The sequence below is a fragment of the Myotis myotis genome, unplaced genomic scaffold (genome assembly GCF_014108235.1).
Source record: "Myotis myotis isolate mMyoMyo1 unplaced genomic scaffold, mMyoMyo1.p scaffold_m19_p_19, whole genome shotgun sequence".
In the NCBI taxonomy this organism is placed as follows: Eukaryota; Metazoa; Chordata; class Mammalia; order Chiroptera; family Vespertilionidae; genus Myotis; species Myotis myotis.
Window position 1 is genome coordinate 26,309,994 of NW_023416323.1, and position 22,070 is coordinate 26,332,063.

At 65.2% G+C, this 22,070-nt stretch overlaps 2 protein-coding genes across 12 annotated transcripts in view; both read right to left on the minus strand.

Annotated features, from left to right (window-relative positions):
• Positions 1 to 425: 425 nt before the first annotated feature.
• MTSS2 (MTSS I-BAR domain containing 2) lies at positions 426 to 17,065 on the minus strand. 8 transcript variants are annotated; one of them, XM_036345587.1, is made up of 15 exons: positions 16,892 to 17,065; positions 12,174 to 12,235; positions 12,007 to 12,080; positions 11,107 to 11,191; positions 10,937 to 11,028; positions 10,780 to 10,854; positions 10,458 to 10,466; positions 9,455 to 9,612; positions 8,736 to 8,843; positions 7,778 to 7,875; positions 5,917 to 6,139; positions 4,221 to 4,295; positions 3,802 to 3,972; positions 3,464 to 3,629; positions 426 to 3,388 (listed from the first exon to the last, which is right to left on the minus strand). In XM_036345587.1, exons 1-15 carry the CDS (start codon positions 16,958 to 16,960, stop codon positions 2,625 to 2,627), a joined length of 2,229 nt encoding a protein of 742 aa, XP_036201480.1. In that variant the 5' UTR covers positions 16,961 to 17,065; the 3' UTR covers positions 426 to 2,624. The 8 variants fall into 8 exon arrangements, with proteins under 8 accessions (XP_036201480.1, XP_036201478.1, XP_036201483.1 ...); XM_036345585.1 differs by lacking the exon at positions 16,892 to 17,065 and adding an exon at positions 12,435 to 12,832; XM_036345590.1 differs by lacking the exon at positions 16,892 to 17,065 and adding an exon at positions 12,435 to 12,830 and having other exon boundaries at positions 5,917 to 6,043.
• Positions 17,066 to 18,439: 1,374 nt separating this feature from the next.
• VAC14 (VAC14 component of PIKFYVE complex) overlaps positions 18,440 to 22,070 on the minus strand; it is a 94,801-nt gene continuing 91,170 nt past the window's right edge. For 2 of the 4 annotated variants that reach the window (XM_036345344.1, XM_036345342.1), the window contains exon 19: positions 18,440 to 19,034. In XM_036345344.1, the coding sequence (XP_036201237.1) occupies positions 18,872 to 19,034 (163 nt within the window). In that variant the 3' untranslated portion in view covers positions 18,440 to 18,871. The remainder of the gene's footprint in view (positions 19,035 to 22,070) is intronic. The other 2 variants (XM_036345343.1, XM_036345346.1) reach the window with 1 other exon arrangement.

Here is a 22,070-nt window from a genome sequence, read left to right on the forward strand (position 1 = left end):
GCTTTGCGTCCGGGAGGGTGGACTTGGGAGCCCCTCCCCTCCTGCTCACCCAGTGCCGCGTGTGGCTGGGAAGGGCTGGAGGGCCGACCTGGGGTTCTGTCTCCCAGAGCCTGGCCAGGGGGCTAGAAAGGCGGGCATTTGAGGGACTGAACTCCTTCCAGCCCCGCCGCAGGGGGCTGGCCCTGCAGTGCCCCTAGGCCTCCCTCCCTCTGGCTGCCCTCGGCAGGGGTGCAGGGGTGGAGCTGGAGCCTGCAAAGGTGTAGGTCCCGGCACAGGCACAGCCCGGCCACTCCTGCCCCTGCTGCCCGGGAGCCCTGGGCCGGGGAGCCCCGCCCGCAGGCTGGGGTCCAGGTAGGAAGGGGCGGGTGCCGGGGTGCCGCGGGCAGGTGAGCGGGTGGGAAGGCAGGAAGCCAGGCAGGCCGGTGTGAATTACAGTACAACTTTATTAATACTGGGGTCTTCACAGTGCATTGTTACTTGTAGCCGTGACTATTAAATCGGGGGCAGGGTGGCTGGAGGGCGAGGAGTGGAGAGGATAATTTATTCGAAACCAAAACCGACAGGAAAGAAAGGAGGCGGTTCAGATGGGATGAGGCGAGGGGAGGAAGGCCGGGAGGGAGGCGGGAGGGAGGCCTGGGTGGGAAATAAATTAAAAGAAGGAACAAGTTAACAACAGCACCAGAAAAGTTACTTCAGTCAAAAGACTTGGAAAAGAATGTCTCTGTACAAAATGAGAAATAAAACGAACGTGAAGTCCCCCAGCCGAGTCTGTGCGGCGGCGGCTGGCTCGGCCCCGGGGCGTCACTGAGTGGACAGGCGGTCAGTGGGGGGGTGAGTTATGTACAGCCCCGGGCTGGCCGGGAGGGAGGGGGGCGGGCAAGGCGGGGCTCACGCTCCCCGAACCTCCAAAGCCACCCCTCCCCCCAGGAGGCAGGTTCTTCCTCTGGGGCAGTGGGTCCCACCTTCCTCAGGCCGCGGCCCTTTAACACGGCTCCTCATGGTGTGGTGGCCCCCAGCCATAACTGTCATGCTGCTACTGTTAGGAATCGTAAATATCTGATATGCAGGGTGGTCTTAGGCGACCCCTGTGAAAGGGTCGTTCGACCGCCAAAGGGGTCGCGACCCACAGGTTGAGAACCGCTGCTCTAGGGGCACAAGGACCCAGCCACGCCCACTGCTCCGCACCCTGCTCCCCTCACACATCCTGTATCCCACTCCCAGGCCGAGCCTGACACAGCTGAGGGGGCGGTGTTGCCCGCCCCAGGGCCGCCCAGACTGGCCACCTGCCCTCCGGTCCTCGGGCCCCCGGGGTTGGCCCGGGCACTCAGCAAGCTTGTGCTGACCTAGCGACTTACAGGTTCCTTCTCCATCGTCCCCGGAGCCGGGGCTCCACCCACTTGGAGGTGCCCTTGGTTCCCTGCCCCACCTGGATCCCAGCACAGGAACCGCCAAGACCTCCGGCTGGGAGACTCCGACCAGCCCTGTCCCTCCAGACCAGGTAACGCTGACCTACCCAGGAGGCCCTGTGTGGCCCTGCACCGCGCCCAGCTCTGCGGGCCTCAGGGAGCCCTCCTGCTGGAGGCACCTGCGTTTGCCTTGGAGTTGGCACAGCTTGGTGCATGGAGGGTGAGGGATGCGTCCTGGGCTGGCGTCTCCTCTGGCAACAGAGAGTCAAAGCCAATCTTCCCAGACGTCCCCCAGCCCGGCCCGGCCAGAGGACCCCACCCCCGACCAGCGGACGCCCCTGACTGGGCTCCAGGCTGGAGAGAACAGCTCTCCCTTGGCTTTGGGGGAGCCGATCGGTCCTCCTCCTGCCACGGCCCCCAGGCCACTGTGGCCCGTCCCTCAGGCACTCTTGGACACACCCTGTATCGTCCACCCTGTCCCCACACACAGTCCTTGTCCAGTCAGCTCCTTTATTATACTCACGAAGTCACCCCCAAAGGTGCCCGCAGCTGTGAGCACAGGGCCACCCGCATTAGTCCTGACGTGCCCCATCGCCCAGAGCCTCAGACCCCTTCCCTGACCCCAGCCCCTCCAGGTGGGCTCCCTGCATTCCCTCCTGGAGACTTGGGCCCTAGCCCCTCCCCCCCATGGCGGGCTGGCCCCCCAACTTCACTTGCCCCCGAGACCACCAGCCACTCAGCTCACCTTTTCAGTCACATCTGCTACCTTAGCTACGTGGGCACCTGCCCCTACAGCCTCCCTGATGGAGAGGCAGGGGAGGGGAGGGGCAGGGCTCAGTTCTGAAAGGCCAGAGGCACTGCTGGCCAGGTCAGCTCGGCTGTGGCACTGCCAGCCCAGCCCAGCCCAGGCCACGGGCGGGGGAGCCGCGCACGGGGCTCACAGAGATGGGGAGGCAGGGCCTGGGGGAGGAGGTGGAGGGACAGGGGAGGCAAGGAGAGTATAAAACAGGCTCCACATCCAGGTCCAGGCCTGCAGCTCCAGGGCAGCGAGGTCTGCTGAGAAGTCGCTGTCTGTGTAAATGCCGAGTCCTAGCTGGGTGTCTCTTTCCACGAAGTGGCTTTGCCTTGTGACTGGAGAGGAAAAAACGCCGGCCTGGCTCTGCCCTCTCCTGGCTGGGCGGCGGCCTCGTGCTGGGCCAGAAGGCGGAGGGGGCGCCATCACAAGATGCGGGGCGCCGACCTGTCGTTGGTGACCGTCCTGCGGAGCCGCACCCCCCGCCGGATGGCCACCAGCATGTCCTCGGCGGGCGCGTCGCCGGTGGCGGCCGGGGGCGGGGCGGGCGTCTCCTCCGTGGGGGTGGCCGACAGGGCAGTGGGGAAGGGGAACTGGCCCTCGCCCAGGGCGTGGGCGCCTGCCACCAGCTCGCCCAGCTTCTCCACCAGGCTGTGCCGGTTGGCGGCCAGCTGCTGCTGCTCCTCGTCCTCGGCCCCCGGCCCGGGGTAGCCGGCGGGCTCGGGGGTCGGGCTGGCCCAGGCCGTGTTGGGCAGGCTCAGCCTCTTGGGGGAGGCCTTCACCAGGTCCGGCGCCAGGGGCGAGGCGGCCTCGTCGCCGTAGAAGACGCACTCCTCGCTGCCCGCCCGCGTGGGCCCCGCGTAGCCGGGGGAGTCGGGCACCGTGGGCGTCTTCACGGGGACGATGGGCGGCCTGATGGGGATGGGGCCGGCGCTGGACAGGGCGCGGCGCACGGCGGGCTTCGTGGAGGGCGTGCGGCGGATGGTGGCCACGCCGGGGGGTGCGCCCGAGGCGGCGGGCAGCCCGGCGGTGGGCAGGCCGGCCGTGGAGGCCGGGCGCTTGGTCTGGAGCAGGCGGCGGTAGTTCTGGGCGATGTTGCTGTTGCGAGGGATGGTGGACGACTTGTCGAACTCGGGCGGGCCCTCGCCGTCGGCGTCCCCGTTCACGGAGTAGCAGTCGTAGTCGGAGCCTGGGGGCACGGGAGGCAGTGGGCCAGGGCCAGGGGGCCGCCGGCCCGGGCGCCCGCCCCAGCCCCGGGGCCTACCTTGGGAGGGGATGGTGTCCTCGGAGCAGGAGGGCGTGGTGGTCTGCGTGCTGTAGCCGCTGGAGTACTGCAGCGAGTCCCGGCTGCTCTTCTGGTGCTCCAGGCTCAGGCCGCGTGTCAGCACCATGGCCAGGTCGCTGGCCGCCGGGGACACCTCCTCACCGTGCTGGGAGGTAAGACTGCAGGCTGAGCCTCGCTCCCCAGCGGCCCCCCTCAGCCTGGACTCCAGGGAGCGCCCACCAGGGGCAGAGCCGGCACCAAGACCCAGCCGGCCGCCTGGCACTGGCCTGGGAGTGAAGGTGGGGCCCAGCTGGGATGCCCAGGGAGCTGCCGCCTACCTTGGCTGCAATGGTGGCCGGGGACATGCGGGGTCGGGGTGCTTCCTCTCCGCTGGGGCCCAGGCTACCCCCGCCGGCCGGGCCTGGCTCCGTGTCTCTCAGGAGCTCCACGCGGTCCTTCCTCCGCTGCAGGGTGGAGGGCTGCTCGTGGGGGCCGGCCTTGGCCCAGTCCTGCAGGGCATGGCAGGTGGGTCAGGGGGACCCTCACTGTAGTGGAGGGTCGGGGTTTCCGGCCCAACGGGGGCCTCAAGCTCCCAATCACAGACAAAGTGTGGCGGGCGCTGTGAGCCCTCGCTCCCGCCAGGCGCAGGCGAACAGATCCCAGGAGGGAAGACGTGAGTGTGCGGGGAGGGGCTGCGTGCACCACCGCTGGGTGGACCAGGGCCCTCCTTGCCCGGGAGCAGGTGGGGGGCACTGACCGAGGTGGGGGAGCCGCACTCGCTCACGGACTGGCAGGTCTCCGAGGCCTCAGAGGACGCGGAGCTGGAGGACTTCTGCCATGCAGGGGCGGGCGGGAGGCCAGAGGAGAGGAGAGAACAGAGCTGGTCATGGCGGCATGCAGCGGGGGTCCCACCAGCACCCGCCCGGCCACGCGCCCCCACCCGGGGCCACAGCCGAGAGCACCGCAGCGGACGCAGCACCAGAGCGCACACCTCAGCTCTGACCTCCCCGCACCCGGCCCATTTTGAGAATGAGTGACGGGCCTGCAGCTGACGGCCTGGGTGTGTGGGCAAGGGGCAGAGAGACGGGGCGGCAGCGGGGGGGGGGGTCGGGCGTGAGCAGCTGGCTGGTGGTGTCGGTTTTCTGAGAAGGGCCGGACTGGGGAGGGCGGGGTCCAGAGTCCCCTCCGGCACCTGTTCAGTGGAGCTGCCTGTGAGGCATCCACTCACGGCGGCCACTGTGTTTACAAGGTGGTGGTGGTGGTGGTGGGGGGGGCGTTGGGAGATGTCGGGGTTGGAGCCACAAATGCAGCAGCCGTGGGAGAGAATGAGGGGCGCTAGAGGAAAGGCCGGGGCCCCCAGGCCGCCAGTCCAGCGGCTGGGAAGAGGAAGGCCCAGCAGAGGAGGGCGAGGAGAGCTGCTGGTGAAGGGAGGAGACAAGCAGGTGACACCGAGGAGCCCCTGGAGGAAGCAGGGTCGGCTGAGCCGCTGGGGCCGGTGGTGGGGGCGCAGGGGCAGCGTGGAGACTAGAGCGCTGTCAGTAGAATGTGGGAGCAGGCGTCCACGTGGGAGGCCCCAACTCAAAACAAAAAAGAATGAGGAAAACACAGGCACGGCGGACACGGGCTGGGGCTTCCCAGGGCAGAGGCTCAGTGAGGATTAAAAAAAAAAAAAGACGAGGAAAACTCAGTGGAAAAACTCAGCACTTAGTCATGAAAAAAACCCAAAACAAAACCGACCACACTTAAACCGGGAATGGAAAGGACCGTCTTTCCTCCGCTGAAGAGTCGCTGTTAAAACACTGCTCCTTTCTGCCTTGGCCGGGTAGCTCAGAGCATCGTGCCAGGAGCCCAAGGTTGTGGGTTCGATCCCCGGTCAGGGCACATACAAGAAGCAACCAATGACTGCACGAGTAAGCGGGACAAATCTTTCTCTCTCTCTCTCTCAAGTCAATAAAGTATTTTAAAAATATGGATGTTTTTCTCTTGGGTTGGGAGTGAATGGGAAATGGGGTAGAGAGGGCAGGGTAGACAACTCTTTTGAGAAATTCTGCTGTGAAGGAGACCTGGGGGAGGGGGGGGGACAAGGGAGGGCCTTTAGGCTGACACTAGAGCTTGTCTGTGTGACGACAGGAAGGAGCCGGCACAGGGAGGGTGTCAGTGCCAGGGGGACAGCCTTGGGCAGGAGAGCAGAGGTGAGTGCTGAGCCCAAGTGGAGGCCAGGCACATGGCCTGACCTCCCGTGGTCTGCCTCACGGAGGCGGCAGGACTGGAGCCCACGCCAGGCTCAGGTTTAGAGTGAGCTGGCTCGCTGCACACCCAGCTCCCAGGGCCGCAAGCCTCCTGCTGACACTGCTGGGGCCATGTGGCTGCTCCAAGACCTTCCCCCCTCCCCCGCCCCCAGAGCCTCGAGGCAGTGAACTCAGTCTGTCCCCAGTGTGGGGACACCCCCTCACCTGGCTGGTGATGTCTGAAGGCATGGGTGAGGGAGGCTTGGAGTAGGCGGCATCCTGGGAGACGAAGCCAGAGTCGTGGGAGGAGATGCTGGAGAGGCGGGCGGTGGCGGTGGCTGGCTGCGCCAGGCTGCGGTAGCGACAGGTGGAACTGGGTGAGTATGTTTGGGCACCCCCAGGCCACGGGGCTCCGCCACCCTTGGCACTGCCACTGCTGCTGGGGGCGCTGGGGGAGTGAACGGGGGGACAGCAGCCAGACAGGGAGACATGGGGGTGTGTGTGGGAGGGAAGGTGAAAGACGAGGGTGGGAGACAGGTGAGGGGCAAAGGAAGGAAAAGACAATGTTAGACTACAAGGTCCTGAGACCCAGGTACCAGGGGAGCTGGGTTCTGGGACCGTGGGACAGGGTGGGCCTGGGCAGAGGACAGCACCAAAGACCCCTGGTCAGGGCACATACGCCATCAGGGCACACGGGGGGGTGGGGGGGGGGGGGGGGGGGGGCGGCGATCTCTCTGCCTCCTATGCTGCAGTTAGAACAGGCCTTAGGCCAGTGGTTCTCAACCTTCCTAATGCCGCGACCCTTTAATCCAGTTCCTCATGTTGTGGTGACCCCCAACCATAAAATTATTTTCGTTGCTACTTCATAACTGTAATTTTGCTACTGTTATGAATCATGTAAATATCTGATATGCAGGATGTATTTTCATTGTTACAAATGGAATATAATGAAAGCATAGCGATCAATCACAAAAACAGTATGTAATATGTGTTTTCCGATGGGCTTAGGCGACCCTGTGAAAGGGGTCGCGACCCACAGGTTGAGAACCGCTGCCTTAGGCTAACAAGGAAACTGAGTCGCCAGGCGCCAGCTTCCAGTTGCGCTAGAACCAGACACAGGTCTGATCGTTTCCACACGGTCCTCTCAGTCTGACTGCTGTCAAACCCAAACTGGATTTGTGGGGGTGGCCTGTGTGGGTCCTGGACCCACCACTGCCTCGTTCCCTCCGCCGAGGGTGCCCAGCCCTGCCGCTCACATCCTCTGCGCCCACTGCACCCCCGGGGGGTGAGGGCTTCCCGAGTGTGACCCGGACGTCCACCTGCCCCGTCTCTGGTCAGGGTGTCCCTGCCATCAGCACTCCCTCCTGTGATGCCACCACCCGGGTCCAGTACACCCGGCCCTCCTCTCCCTGCAGGAGTGGTGCCCGGCCCGAGGGGGTGCTGGGGCAGGGGCGCCCGGCACAGGGGGCTCCCCCAGAATGAAACTTGCTCTGTGCTCACTGCTTCCCACCCAAGGAGCCTCGATCCTGACACATCTTCTCCAAGTCCTGTCCTAGTGCCCGGCAATTAAGTGAGGCCGGGCTGGGGCTCGGGCCGTGCGGCTGCCCAGGCACCAGCTCTCGGGAGCCAGCCGGCCGGAGCGTCTGTCAGCTGGCGGCCTCAGCACAAGCTCCCAGAAGACGCCACGCCTCTCCCCAACCTGGGATTCTTACGATTCCCCCAGCCTGTGCCGGGCCTGGCAGTCGATGGTTACCTGCTGGGACTCTGGGTCTTAGGTCTGTTTCCCCTTCTGTGAAATGGGACAACCCCAACCCAACACAGTGTGTTAGGATTCAGGAAAATGCATGGAGCACGGAGCACGGAGCACGGAGCACGGAGCACGGAGCACGGAGCACGGCCCCAGGCACGGGGCTGCTGCTCCCGCACAAACCCTGACCCCGCTGACCCCGCCAGCCCTGTGCCGAGGGTGTACTCTCCCTCTCCACTTGCAAATCCCTCAGTGACACAGGAACTGGGAACTGTGGGCCCTGCAGCAACTCTTGCGGCAGGTTTGGTGGGAGCCTCCCTGTGCCTGCCCACCACTGACCTGCACATGCTGGACTTGCGGGAACTGGAGCTGCCGGGCGACGAGGGTGGGGTCTGGTAGGACCAGCTGTAGTCCGAGCCCTTCAGGTCTTTGATCACCTGGACAGGGACAGGGACAGCGATGGAGGTCATGGCCGTATCATTTCCTGGGGTCCCCCAGAGGGCTGGTCGGCCCAGGGCCCCCCTCCTCTCTTCTCAATTGAGAACCCGGCCCCCGCAGGAGATCCCGGGAGTTTGAAGCCCCCCAAAGCCCCCCTAGCCCTTTCCTAATAAAAGCTCCTCACGTGGGAGTGGGAAGGGATGCTGGGGGGGTGCCTGGGAGATTCCGCTGTCTCTCAGGGACGCTGCCCGGGGGTCCAGGCTCAGTTCACACACACACACAGTCAGCTCTGAGCCCGGCCCAGGCCAGGCTGGGATACGGGAGAAGCAGGGCCCCTGAGGACACGCTGTCGCTGGCAGGGGAGCCAGGTGCGAGTGCCCATGAAGGACACCAGGGGGTTCGAATCCCGGCTCTGCTGTGCCCCTCAGGCAAGTTGTAGACCCTCTGGGGCTCCGATCCCTCCTGTCTTGGAGGGTGATGCCCTGATGGCCTGGAAAGTGCTCAGCAGTGCTGGGCATTGAGTGCCCAGGGAGAGCAGTGCCACAGGGCTGCCCGGGGGCTGACCTGGCACAGTGGGAGCATGGTGGGGGGTGAGGCGGGCAGGGTCAGGGCCAAGCCCCATGAACCCGGGACTTCTGTCCATCTGCACACAGTCTGAGCCCCTACTGGGTCCTGGGGTGCATCACCCCTCACCTGGGCAGGTGCCCCTGGATGCCCCACAGTGGGTGTCAGGACATGCCCGGTCCTTTGTCCTCAGCAGTGTCCCCTAAATGCTGTCCCCCTTCCTCCTCTACTGTCCCCGACCAAGGGCAGGCCGTCCCCCTGCCCACCCTTCCCCTGTGCCCAGGCCTGGCTGTACCTGCTCGCTGGCAGGGGGCAGCTTGTGGGGCTCTGCCGTCAGCACCACCAGGTCGTCGATGATGCCCTGCAGGTGGGTGATCTCTCCCAGCATGGTCAGCTCGCCGTTCTGAGGAAGCAGTGAGTCAGGGCCGCTGGCACTGCCCGTGCCTGCCCACCTGGGGGACCGGCTTCACCTGGCCCCTCCCCCCTCCCCCTTTCCCCACAGCCAGTGCTGCAGGAGGCCGGGCCTGCACAGCCGGGGGCTGGCGTGACGTCTGCCAGACCACATCGGCGATGAGCTGAGACAGGCCTTTGGGTAGGAGTGTTCAGCACTGGACACACCCAGCGAGGGACCACCGAGACTGGCCTTTCTCCAAGGTCAAGGGGTCTGCCCTGGGCCTGGCCCGGCCTGCTGACACCAAGTCACCAAAAAGAACTCATGGCCCAGGAGGTCACAGTTCGATTCCCGGTCCGGGCACATGCCTGGGTTGCGGGCTCGATCCCCAGTAGGGGGTGTGTAGGAAGCAGCTGATCAGTGATTCTCTCATCACTGTTTCTCTCTCTCTCTCCCTCTCTCTTCCTTTCTGAAATCAATAAAAATATATTAAAAAAGAAAAGACGGGTGCATGCCCAGTAGTTCCCAAATCCTGATTCTTGGATGTGGTGATGGCAGCACCCAGGGGACCCCAGCCAGGCCCAGTGTGGGATGCCTTACAGCCCGCTGCCCCAGGGACCCACCACCACAGGCTGCAGGAAGGTGATGAAGGTGCAGAAGCGGCCGCGCTCCTCGATCAGGGCCCGGCGCACCGCCTGCTTCTCCGTCTCCTCCAGCAGCAGGTACATGTCGTTGACGTCCTGCAGGGCGCTGTCCAGCTGGGGCTGCAGGTCGCCTTTCCCTGGAGGGTGGGGAGGAGAGGCCGTGCTGGGGACCCGGCCCGCTCGCTGCGTCCATGGCTCAGGCCCCGTGGTGGTTGTCCCTGGCTGGGGCTGGGCACTGCCGTGGGGGCCAGGGACCCGGGGAGGGCAGTCAGGACTCTGGGACGTGTAGAGGGACTGGTCCCCAGAGAAGGCAAAGGAGACAGACAGACACGTACACAGGAAAGACACCAAAGCTGCCAAGCCACCCAGGCCCTGGGGTGGGCAGAGACCTGGGCAGTGCCAGGGCCGCCCTTGGAACAGCTGTGCTCAGGGGGCCCCGAGGAGACCTCCACCCCCCAGGACGCTCACTGCCTGCAGGATAGCACCCTCTCGCCTCCTGGGGTACTGGTGGGGGTGGGGGTGGAAACAGAGCAAAGTAGAGCATGGGGCTCAGCTGTCCTCCAGGCCCTGGTCAGGAGAGCAGGAGAGAGGGGTGTCTCCATGTGGGCCCCCACTCAGCTCAGGGAGCAACGCACAGGACAGCAATGGCGACACGGAGAAGCAGAGAGAGGCGAGAGGATGACATAGAGGAGCAACGAGACAGGAAGTGGGGGGTGACAGGTAAGATCTCTGGGTGGCGGGCGGGCGGGGGCAAGGCAGACAAGGCCTGTGCCCCCCACCCAGGGCGGCCCAACCCCTCTTGACCTGGAAGACTGACCCAGCAGTGGCCACAGGGCCCCTGGGGAACTGTGCCCCAGGCCCCTCCCTCGCCAGGCCGACCTCCTCGGCCGAGAGAAGCTCTTTCCAATGGCCCTGAGCTGGGGAGACAGACAAATGCGACAAGGACGGGAGAAGCAGCTGGAGAGATGGACATTTGACTTACCAAGTAGCTCTACAGGAAGGATGTGGAAGGAAGAGGAGAGACAGAGAAAGAGTATGTGTGAAAGACAGCCGATGGACAGAGCCACTCGGGGGGCGGGGGGGCGCCTGGGCTGGTGGAGCCTCCTGCCACCTCCTGAGAGGGGAGGTTGGGGCCTGGTCTGGGCAGGGAGGCTCCCTCTGTCCCACCCAACAGGTCGGAAGGTCTTGTGTCCAGAATAGGGTCCCTCTGGCCAGGATGATGCCCTGGGACACCCCAGAGGGCAGTGGGGTCCATGGAGTGGGGCCCCGGGGGGCTGTGCCTGGATGGGCAGCTCTGGCTCTACCTTTGCGCGCTTTCTTCTGCAGCTTCAGCGTGTCTGACGACTTCTTCTTGATCTCGTGCCGGGCCCGTTTGTACTCTGCAGGTGATGAGAGGAGAGCTGTGCTGGGTCCCCGCAGGGTGGCGGTGGGCACCCGGCCGGGCCCCAGCCCCAGCCCCACCTTTCGCGTGGTCCTTGTCCAGCTGGTTGACCGACTTCTTCCAGTCCTCAATGCGCTCCTGTAGCGGGTTGATGAGGCTCTCCAGCAGGGCGCTGCGGACATGGGGTGCAGGTCAGGGCCAGCAGGGGTGTCTCCTGCCACACCCCCGCCCGCCCGCGGCGCCCACTCACTTGGTGAACTGCCGCAGCTTGGTCTCGATGCTGCGGTGGCGCATGCACATGCGCGTGAGCGCCGAGCCGATGTCCCGGGTGGCCCCTGGCGAGGCAAGCGCGTGGCATGGGAAAGGGCCCATCGGGACCGCTGCACTCCCGGCCTCGGCCACGAGGGGGCGCGCAGGCCCCGCGAAGGCCAGGCCGCGTCCCGCCCATCCTGTCCCCAGCATCCCACAGTCCTGCCGGTCCCCTCCTGGTCCCCGTGGCGGAATGATCATTCCCCAGTAGCTACCGAGCCCCACCACGGCCCTGCCCATGCCGGCCACGCCAGCCTTCTGCAGCTGCAGGTGCTCTTGTGGTCGGGGCCCTTCACTCGGCTGGGAGAGGTCAGAACCAAAGACAGCCCAAGAGCCAGCCCAAGTCCCCTCCCCCTACCAGGAACCACCCTCAGGGGTGCCCAGATGCAGGTGTGAGTGCGCCAGCCCTAGCCCCAGCCCAGTGCCTTGGTTCTCACCACCTGAAGGAACAGGGGACCCAGGTCCCCGCTCCTCAGACCAGAAAGCAAAGGAGACGCAGAGCCAACAGGAAGGCTCGCTGCCCCCGTGCCCTCTGAGGTCAATGAGGGGTGATAAGTCCGTCCTCAGACTCACTGAGCAGAAGGGTGAACGCCTGTGGCTGAGGGGCCAAAGGGGTGCCCCCCCAGCAAGAACGAAGGCCCCTGTGGCCCCCCCGTCCCCGTCTCCCACTCCTGCTTGCAGCCTCGAGAGGCTCCCTTTCTCAACAGCCAGCCCCTTCCGGGAGGGAGCAGAGCTCAAGATCCCGACCCTGGGCCCGGTGTCCTCTCCCTGGCTCACAGTCCAGCCTCTGAGCCTAACCACCCCCCCCCCCCCCCCGACCTCCAGCCGCGCCCCTCCCCACCTCGGGTGTTGGTGGCCATATCGGCCACTTTCTGGAAGGCGTCCAGGAAGGCCACAGCAGCCAGCACAGTGGTCCTGGGGAGATGGACAGTGGAGGGTCCGCTGTGAGGTGTCCTCACTTCCCCTGGCCCCCACCCCCCCCAGTCGGGGCGCCCTCAGCAGCCTCACCTTAGCTGGGAGTGCAGCTTGGTGGCCTTGGAGTTGAAGTCCTCCCAGATGGGGTAGGAGCTCTGCGGGGAGATGGGGAGGGAGTGAGACGCCACAGGGCTGCAGGGCTCCCTGCCCCGGGAGAGGGAGGCTCCTGGGCCCTGGCTGCTGGGACGGAGGACCCAGGACAGAGCCCGGAGCAGGAGGAAGTCCTGGCCCTGGACCAGATGTCTCTGTGCCGCCCTCCTCCCTGACAACCAGGAAGCTGGGCCTCCTGCCTACAGGCACATCCTCCCTCCAGGGAGGTGAAAGCAGTAGACGGCAGGTCCTGTGTCCCTGGGGCTCCCCCGGGCCTGGCGGGGGACTGGGGCTGAGCAGCCTGAGGGGCACCATGTTGCCCCGGATGTGGCCCTGGCTGCTCCCCATGGCACCGGACAGAGGCACCGTGTGGGGGGCAGGGCTCCAGGTCTCTACTGGGGCCCCTGAGGGCGCTACTCTGTGCCCTGGAAGCTGCTGCCAGCCCAGCCAGCACCCATCCCGGCCAGCAGCAGTGGCTCCCAGGCCGGGGAGGGTGTGACAGCCGCAGGGCCCGGCCAGCCTGGCCGGGACAGCCAGGCCCTGGGCTGAATGGGGCCTTGTGCGGCCAACAGAGCCACCTTTCTCCACCCCCGGCTCCCCTCCCTCCCCTCCTGGGGACACAGTGTGGCCTTTATCCCAGCCTGGCCCAAAGCTCCAAGTTGGGGGGGGGGGTTCCCAGTAGGGAGGCCAGGCTCCTGGCGACCGAGCTGTCCAGTCTCATCAAGGGGCTCTTCCGGCTGACGTGCTTCCCATGGCCGCTGGGTCCTGGCCCAGCAGAGCCCCAGCCCCAAGGGTCTCCAACCCTCCCTTCCGTGTGGGATGAGGCGCTGTGGCTGATCCCAGGGAAAAAGGGAAGGCAGAGACCCTGCCCGGCTCCCAGGGAGGCTTTGCTGGGCCTGGACCCCAGGGGCAGCTCTGAAACGGCCTCTTCACCGAGGACAGCCTGCAGGGGTGGACAGGAGACAGGGCGGCCTCTGGGAGCCTCAGAAACTCCCTCCCCTCCCAGCCCAGCCCAGCCAGTGCCCAGGGAAAGCAAATATTTGAGAAGTTCACACAGGCTGGAGCTGGAGGGGGAGGGGAGGCTGTGGGTGGGCTGTCACCACTGGGCACAGCTCAGGGGAAAGGGTCCTCCCTGGCAGGCCGAGGAGCTGACCCTCCCCTTGGCACCCCCTACCATCCCCACCCCTCCAGCCCCGAACGAAGCCTTGCTGAGATGACACCTCCAGGGAGGAAAGACGATGCGAGGAGGTGGGGGTGTGTGTGTGGGGGGAGTGCAGTGGTCCAGAGGCAGCCGTCCTGGCCACCAGGAAACCTCTGCAGGCCCCTGGGGAGCCCGAGAGAGCAAGGGACTAGGTGAAACCCGGCAGAGAAAAGTCCGTCCTCTCTACAGGGCCGAGGCCCATCTCGACAGCTTCGACCCAGCCAGGCTCACTCCACCTCGGACCTTCCCAGCCTCGCTCTCGCGTGCAGAGGGGACAAGATGGGGCGTGGGGAGGCCAGGCCCATTTCCTCCTCAGCAGCTGGACCGAGGACTCCACCCCCGCTGGTAATTCATAAAGGACCCCCGAGATGAGGATTTGAGGGGCCGGAGTAGCCAGTGCCCCAGGAGCGTGTCCTCAGGCTTCCCTGGGCCCATGCCTGGCTGCAGGCTCTAAGACGCTGGGAAGTTCTCACTAGTGAGTGTGATCGCGTGCTTGCGGTGCCGCTGAGCCCTGTCACTGTGGGATCGCATCGAACCCTCCCACTGGCCCTGTGAAATGAATACTGACCGCCCCCATTCTAGAGATGAGAGGCTCAAGGGATGAAGGTTAGACTGGCCCGAGGCTGCCGAGAGGCAGTCAGGATCCGATCCCTGTCTGACGGGTCCCTGCGGTCAAGGTAGAGGCTGCGGGGAGATGAGCCTCTGGGCATCAGGGTGGGGAGAGGGCAGGGACTGCAGGGACGGGAGAGACTCCCCGCTCTGCCTCCAGCACAGTGGGTGGCTGCTCAGGAAGGGGAAGGTGACGGGCTTGTCACCAGAGGTGTCCAAGTGGGAGGGATGAGACCCATGAGGAGGCTGCTGGGGACCTGGCCCTCAGACTTTCTGGGTGCTGGACGTGGTCCTAGCGTTGGCTGTGCAGGTGAGCGACCCAGGCTACAAGCCCCGAGAGAGGGTTGTCCAGGTGACCCTGGGCCAGGGACCCCTCTCTGAGCCTCAGCCTCCTCACCTGTAAGATCAGGATGGAAAGCAGACCTCCTTCCGGGGTCAGTGTAGAGCAAAGTGTAGAGCAAGCATGTCAAACTCGTGGCCTGTCCAGCCACGAGTTTGACATGGCTGGAGAGACTCGAGGAGGCACTGCCTGGAAAGCACTTAGCATGCGCCAACACCTAGTAAGTGCTCAGGGAATGCTGGCTAACAGGCGCATGGGATCCCTGCCTCCCTGCCAGGAGCCCAGCCAGGGCCTCTGGTCTGGGTGACACTCACCAAAAGTTATGACCCCGCTTTCCGGATGGGCCAGTGCTGGGAGGAGGCCCCATGCACTCGGCTGAAGGTGCTGCCTGGGCAGGTGGGGACGGAGCAGAGCCCAGGTCCTGAGCCCAGTCCTGCCATTTTAGGCACGTCCCTGCCCCTCTCTGGGCTTCAGTGGGCTTCCTGGCACCAAGTGGGCATCTGAGCTGAGTCCAATGAGGCACAGCCAGCAGGGAAAGCTCCTGAGGGCCCCCTCCCCACCCTTGAGTGGGTGCCCACCTCCACACCCTTCCAGCTCCAGGTACCACTCGGGGAGCCTTTCCCTCCGGCCCTCAAGCCAAGGTGTGGGCCTTCAGAAGGGCCAGGGCGGGCTGTTGTGGGGCCAGTGGAGAAGCCTCATGGGGCAAGGTCATCCTCTTGACATGGCCACCCTCTGTGGAAGAGCCAGAAGCTGTCCCCTAAAGCCAGGTGATGGGCCTCCAGGTGGCCCAGTCCCCTGCCCTGTCTCTGGCCGGAACATATGCATGTGTCACAGGCAGGGGAACATCTGTGCTTGGCATCACCCCAGGTGAAACCTCTCCCGTTTTGCCTCCACGTCAGAAAACCCTGCCTGAATCTCTAGCTATAACCTGGGCCCGTTTGCTTCTGTCTTGTCCCCAAGTTCCTTGCAAATACCCTGGAGAGGGGAGAGGCAGTCCTGCCACTCTTCTCGAGCAAAAGCTGCTGCTCTCTGCAGTGTTTTGAAGAGGCTGCCGGCAGGAGGAGGGTGCCGGCCCTGGGAGTGGCTGGGGGGGAGGGTGGTCCGGGCTGCCCGGTCCCAGGAGGAGATCCTGGTGCCAGGGATGTGATGCCCACAGGGCAGGAGGAGCTGCTGAAGGCAGAGAGAGGCCAGCACTCTTCCGGGCCAGAAGGGCTGAGGTAGACGGTCTTCGGGGAAGCACCCCATATGGGGGTGGGGGCACCTCCATGCTGCCTGCCCGTGGTCCCAGGCCAGGGGGCTTCAGGCCTCTTGTGGGGAGCAGGTCTCTGGCAGCACGGGAGCCCCTGGCATGCCTGTCACCCCCACCTCCGGAGGGCCTGCCTGAGCACAGCCGGCCGGCTGCACCTCCGTGAGTGGTGTTTCCTCCTGGGCCTGTGATGTCACCTGGGGTTGTGTGGTGTGCTTGGAAGTGTGAAAGGCTGGGAGGGTGGGGGCTCTTAGTTCCCGTGGGAACCCAGTTCTTTCTCCTTCCCCACCCCAAAGGAGAAGGGTGGGAACAGCTCCTGACCCCATCCTGCCACTGGAGCCGGCCCTCCTCTCCGCCTGTCGGCCAAGCCAGCCCTGCCACCCCGCCTCTTTGGGGAAGGATGCCCCTGGCTCCTAGATGGACAAAGAGGGGTGAGGTCAGGGACAGTGTCTAGCAGTCTCCTAAATGACCTTGAGTCATTCCCCGGCCTCAGTTTCCCCGCCTGGTGAGCCAATGGTGGGCCAGGAGCGGGTGGCCTGCTCCAGCCTGACCTTGGGCAATCACGGGGAGGGGCTGGGGCTGAGGCCCGGGTGGAAGTAGGGTAGGGAAAGCCCTCCCTTGGGGTTGCTCTGCCAATCCCAACCTTCTCCGCTCCTCCTCCCACGGTAAGGACAGAGGCCTTGGTACGCAGGGACACTCAGCCTGGGAACCTTGGAGTCCTAAAGCTTGTTTTGGGGGTCCGGGGGGGCGGGGGGGGCGGGTGACAGTTGCAGGGTCGGCAGAGGCCAAGGCCGGCGGGGAAGGAGTTAACGGTTCTCCGCTTTATTATCTTCCCCGCTTTGGTGGTGACAGCATGGACGGGGCTTCAAGGCCAGCCTTTGAGGTATGGGGGGGCCAGGGTGGTGGTAGGGGGCGGAGGCCGGAGAGACCCGGACTGGCTAAAGGTCCACAGAGGCACCCCAGGAGCCAGACCTCATTCATGGTGTGAAGGTCTGGGGCGCAGGGAGCCCGGGTGCGCGCAGGCTCCGCGGGCGAACCCCTGGGGGCGCTGCGCTTTGGGTGACCCAGAGCATGGACCCTGGGGACCACACAGACACCCCGACACACGAGCACCCACACCCCCAGGCAGGCGGCCGGGGACCCGGGCGCACGGCAGACGCGGGCCAGCCAAGGACACACAGACCCCGCGGCGCACAGACACAGCGGGCCACGGCGGCCGCCGCCGCGCGCCCCCAAGGGGACCCCGCGCCCGCGCCCCCCGTTACCTTCATGTCGTTGACGATGGCCTGGAAGAGCCCGCCCAGGGCGCCGCACTCCTTCTCCGCCGTCTCCATGCTCAGGCCGGGCGGCGGGGCGCAGGCGGGGCGCGGGCAGCCGGCGGGAGAGCCGGGCCGCGGCGGGCGCTCGCTCCGGGCCCGGCCGGGCCTGCCGCCTCGGGGCGCGCTCAGCGGCCGGCAGCGCCGCGCTCGGGGGTCGCGGGCCGCCGTGGGGCGGCGCAGGCCATGGCGCGCGGGGCTGGCGGCGGCCGGGGGGCGCGGCGCGGGCAGCTGGCGGCGCAGCCTCGGCGCGGGGACTGAGGCGGCGGTAACCGGAGCCGCCGCGGCGCGGGCGTCACGTGGGCGCGGCGAGGGGGACGCGGGGGGGGGGGGGGGTGGAGGGTCGCGGCGGGAGGGGCTGTGGGAACCGCCGGGCGGGCGCAGGCCCGTTCGCCGCCAGGCACCGCGGCTTTGAAATCCGAGCCCAGCGCGGCCAGACTGGTCGGGCGAGCGGGCGGTGGCGCGGGCGCCAACGCGGGTCGGGGGCGGCGCTGGGGCGGGGCCTGCGGCTGCCCGCCCCCCGTGGAGGGGCTCACGCGGCCTTGCAGCCCGAGGTCTTGGGCCTGGGGCCTCCGGGCTCAGCAGCCCCGCGGAGGGCTGGGGTCCCCTGGGAGCACCCCGAGGTCGGCCACAGCGCGCACAGCACGAGGTGTCCCGAGGGCCGCCTGCCCCGGGCGCTCCATCCCAGGCGGAGGAGTTCGGACCCTGCTCCACCAGTTCTTCGGCTCCTGTTCCAAATGGCGCGGATGCCACCCTGATGGGGGGCCTGGCGGTTGGGGGTAGCAGTGACCTGGTCCGCTGGCAACCCTTCTTGGGTGGTGGGACCATGTGGGTCCAGTAGGGCAGAAGTCGGCCGCGTCCTACACCCTGACCTGGAGACTCCAACGGTGAAACCCACCGCCCAGAGACGCTGCTCTGGGAAAGCTCCTTCGCTCCACCCCGCCACGGGTCCTGAGAGCCACTTAAGAGCCCTTGGGCCAATCAGAGGCTCCAAAGTGTGAGGCCAAGGGCCTACAGGTGCGGCTAGGTGAGGCTCATTTAGCCCAATCCAGGGGAAGCTTCACCTGGGCACGTCCTCCCTCCTTGCACCGTCTGGCCCTCCTTCCCACCCCAGTGGGCCGCAGGTCTGCAGTGCGCATGCCCTTTCATTCAGACACTCCGGAGGTGCGCTCAGTCCATGTGACCAGTGGAGACGTGTCCCATGGTGCCTGGGCAATCAGGATGAAGTCAGAGCAGGTGCCTGGGAGGGGTTTCCGGGTTCCAGGCAGGCCAGTGCTTGGTGCTTTCTGGGAAGTAGGGGCAGTTTCTAGAGGTGAGCTGGGTCCCCCAAGGCCCACACCTGTGAAGTGAGTGTGTAGTAACCAGACTCCCGGAGAAGCTAGCCCTCCTGGGGGCCACCATGAGCCCTGTCTCCAGGATAGGTGCAAGGTCCTGGGGCAGCTGCAGCATCAGGCAGGGGCAGGCGCCAGTGGGAAGGAGCAGGCAGGCACAAGCTGAGGGTTTCCTGTCATTTCTTTATTGGGGCAGGGAATGCATCATTCACACGGACCTCTGTGTTGGCCCCTATGTGCACACAGCTCCGTATACACACATCGCATGAGGCCAGGGCTCTGGTGGGCCGGGAGGTCCAGCTCTTTCACAGAGGGCGTTAGAAAGAGATCATTCCAGAGGATAGGTGGCGTCTGAGGCTGTGGCCCCACCCGGGTAGGAAGCCAGCTCTATCTGAATGCTGGGCAGCGCGGGGGGCCAGGGGGCCGGGTGGTGAGAGGAGTTCGGGTAGACAGAGCAGCCTCCACCCCCGCTCCCATCCCTGGGCTGTGGCAGGGCCAGCCCTGCTCCCGAGGCAGGTCCTCAGGCTCGGTGGGAAGGGGCCTGAAGATCCCAGGGCTCCACGGGACCACTCCTGGGCCCTTCTCCACGCCAGGCCTGTCAGAGGACAACCCTGCGGTCCAGGTGATCCCCGCGCCCACTCCGCTGGTGCCTCACTTCCAGGTGTTTCTTCTGGACCTTCTCAAAGTGCTGCAGCAGCTCTGCATAGTCGATGCTGGCCGAGTCCGTTTTCTGCGACTTGGGGGCTGCCTTCAGACTGTCTCTGGGGAGAGGGAGCAGAAGGGCGCAGTGTCAATGTCCTGGCACACGTGCTGCTGGAGGGAGGCAGCTCCAGACACAGGAGGGCAGGGCCACAGGTGGTGGAACTCCACGGCGGGGAGTTGGCTGCTTCAGGCCCAGCACCCCTTCCCCAACAGCCCCAAAGAGTTGAGGAGCCCTGTGAGCTTCCCCTCCCCGGCAGTTGGAGAGACCAGTCAACACTGCGGCTTGGATATGGCCTCCAGCCTGTGGGCTGGCAACAGCGCCCAGAGCAGGCATCGCATTGGGAAGCATTTCCTGTTTACGAGTGGCTCCCTTTGGGGTGACAGCCAGGGCCTGCAGCCAGCCAGGAAGCCAGCTGGGGACTGGAACAGGGTCAGGGATGGGGGAGGAGGCAGCTGGCCCTTTCTCTGGGGCAGGGCTAGGGCCAGCAGGGAGGCTGAAGGGTCTGTACTGGGCCCTCAATTGGCAGGACACATTTTTGAGTGTTGGGACCCAGAAGCCTGCAGGCAGTCCCTGTCCCTGGGGAAGCTGGTTTCATCGCTGGGCATGCCCATGGCTCCTACCGCTCCTGTTGCTACCACCCTCCCCAGCTGCTTGGTACAGCAGCACGAGTTGTGCACTGCACACTTACAATGTGCGTGGTACTCCCTACAGTTGTGCAAACTAATAGCCCTGCTGCCCCTTCAAACCAGTGTTTAGCTTGCCCTTGGGGACTAGATCCCCTCAGGCCCGTCCCATTCGCCATCCCTGCAGTCCTGTGATAGACTCTGCTCTCCTTCACGGACCGCACTGGCCTGGGGGCAGATCTATGTGGCCGGCAGTTACCTGGGGGCCCTTGGAGCTCTAGGGAAGGGGCCTCAGGAAGGCTCTGGGCTGTTCGTGAGAATCCTTGGGTCCTGTGAGTCATGAACAGACCCCAGTGGGGGTGTCCGGGCAGCAGCCGAGCACAGGAGCTAGACAGGTATGACCCAATGGTAACCTGACCACTTCCTAGCCATTAAACATTGGGTGACTCAGTTTCCTCATCTGTAAAGGGGGATTTCTCCAGCCCCCGCCTAGGTACCTGATGGGCAGCCACCATGGCTACAACTCTGCCCTCGGAGGTGACCAGCCAGGGCCCGGCAGCTTGAGGCACATGAGCTACTCATTTTGGGGGAAACACGACGGTGCTTCACCCAAACGGACCCCTCAGCAGTGAGCGTGGCTCCCGGCATGGTCTGCGCCTGAGAGGCATCGCTGCCCCTCCACCGGGCTGCTGGGCCAGGGCCAGGGCAGCGTGGACCCTCCCATGGTCGGCCACCTGGAGCCTGGAGGTGGCCCCTGCCCCTCAGCCTGCTCCCTCCCTGCCTTCTTGTGAAGGTGCATCACCTGCAAACACCTTGGCCGTTTGCTGGGGCTGCTGCTTTCTGGGCCTCAGGCCTTGCCTCCTGAGCTGTTGAACATAGTTCAACGAAGATCAAAAAGTGGGGCTGCTCTAGGGGCCAGATGGCAGGCAGGGACCTCCTCTCACAGTCACTTTGTAGCACAGTTGCCACTGTCCCGAGAGAAACCTGGGTTTCTGAGGAGGCCGAGAGACACCCTGGAGCTCGGACCTCTAACTTCAGGGGGTGGCCGGATGCTACCCCAACCCAGGCCTGTAAACGTGAGGCCAGAGATGACCCTGAAACATGTCATCTGCCTCTGGGGTTCCATGGGTCTGTATGCTGCTCCCTCAACACTCCTGGTGAGCCTCGGCATTAGGCCCCAGGAGCGAGATGAGGGGTTTCCATGGAGATGTCAGCAATGAATGGCAAACCCAGGTGATATGCAAAGATGTGGCCAGGGTGTGGGGGTCGGGAGGAGTAGGCTGTACCTTGCTCTCTAGACAATTAGTCTTGTCCCCAGGGACTCAGCCTCCCTGCTGGTAGACCCTTCCTGGCCTGAGGTCATGGGCGCAGGGAGGGATATGTCCCATGGGGGTCAGGACTCCTCTCCCTGCGTCCCAGAGGGCACAGCCACCGGGGCCTCGCACGGGTCCTTCATGTTTGCAACCCTTAGGCAGTGATGCCCGGAGGACACCGCCAGCAGCAGAGCTGGGGTTCCTCTCCTGCCACCCAACCCACGCACCTGTCACCAGGCTACTGTGGTGAGCGTCACAGCTTTTCCTTCGGAGGGTCCCTCCAGCCTCACCCAGGAGATGGTCTTTGGGGAGTGGCTGGGAAGCCTGAGGGGGGCTAGGCTCCCTTAGCCCTGTGGGCGCCTTGAGCTCACAGAATGAGGGGAGGGCGAGGGCCCAGGAACTCCCTCAGCTGTTCCCTGCTTGCAGGCCTGTCAGGCACCTGACGCTGTCCCCCAGCTGCCTGTCCCTCCCAGGGCTGAGACTGTCCTCTCCAGGATGTGCGCTGTCCCTGTGCCCACCCTGCAATCTGACCCCTCCCAGCTGTTCTCGAGGCCCCTCCTCACCTACTGCTCCTGGCCTGTCCGCCTGGGTCCCCGCTAAGAATGGCTGGGAACACAGAGTCCTGAAGCAGCCATTTAGTCCCAATGCTCATTTCCTGAGGAAGAAACCCAGAGAAAGAGTGGGGCTTGCCTGAGGTCAGAGCTGGGGCCAGGTCCCTATTGAGGCCTGGGGATGTCCCGACCGGCAAACAGAAGGAACGTCCCTATTGAGGCCTGGGGATGTCCCGACCGGCAAACAGAAGGAACGCTTGGTTCCCTAGCGTCCCTGTGCAGACTCGCTCTGCCCTGGCTTGGGGCGCGCAGGGAGGGTCCCTCTATTCTGAGATGAGGAGAGTAGGGGGCAGAGCTCAGAGAAGGGAATGGCCCAGCAGCACTGGGTCCACGGCCTGGCCTGAGGTCTCCCCAGCAAGGCAGGCTGGTTCCTGAAATGGGGTACCAGAGCCTGCCTACCTCCTCCTCTCTTCCCACCGCACCCCCTTCCTAAGCGCCTGCCAGGCCCACCCTCACACCCACCAGGTGTTGTAAAGGCCCGTGTAGAGGAGGCCAGCGAAGCAGTGTGGCTTCAAGGCCTCTCTCCCCAGACGCAAACCCAACTCCT

What these genes read in the sequence shown, in the direction of transcription:
- MTSS2 (XM_036345585.1), bottom strand. Translation starts at nt 12,578, where the DNA reads ATGGGGAGCAGCCAGGGCCACATCCGGGGCAACATGGTGCCCCTCAGG. An exon ending in AAGCTGCACTCCCAGCTAAG is followed by an intron (nt 12,081 to 12,173) that starts GTGAGGCTGCTG and finishes CCATCTCCCCAG; the next exon opens with GACCACTGTGCTGGCTGCTG. An exon ending in CGCAAGTCCAGCATGTGCAG is followed by an intron (nt 6,140 to 7,777) that starts GTCAGTGGTGGG and finishes TCACTCCCCCAG; the next exon opens with CGCCCCCAGCAGCAGTGGCA.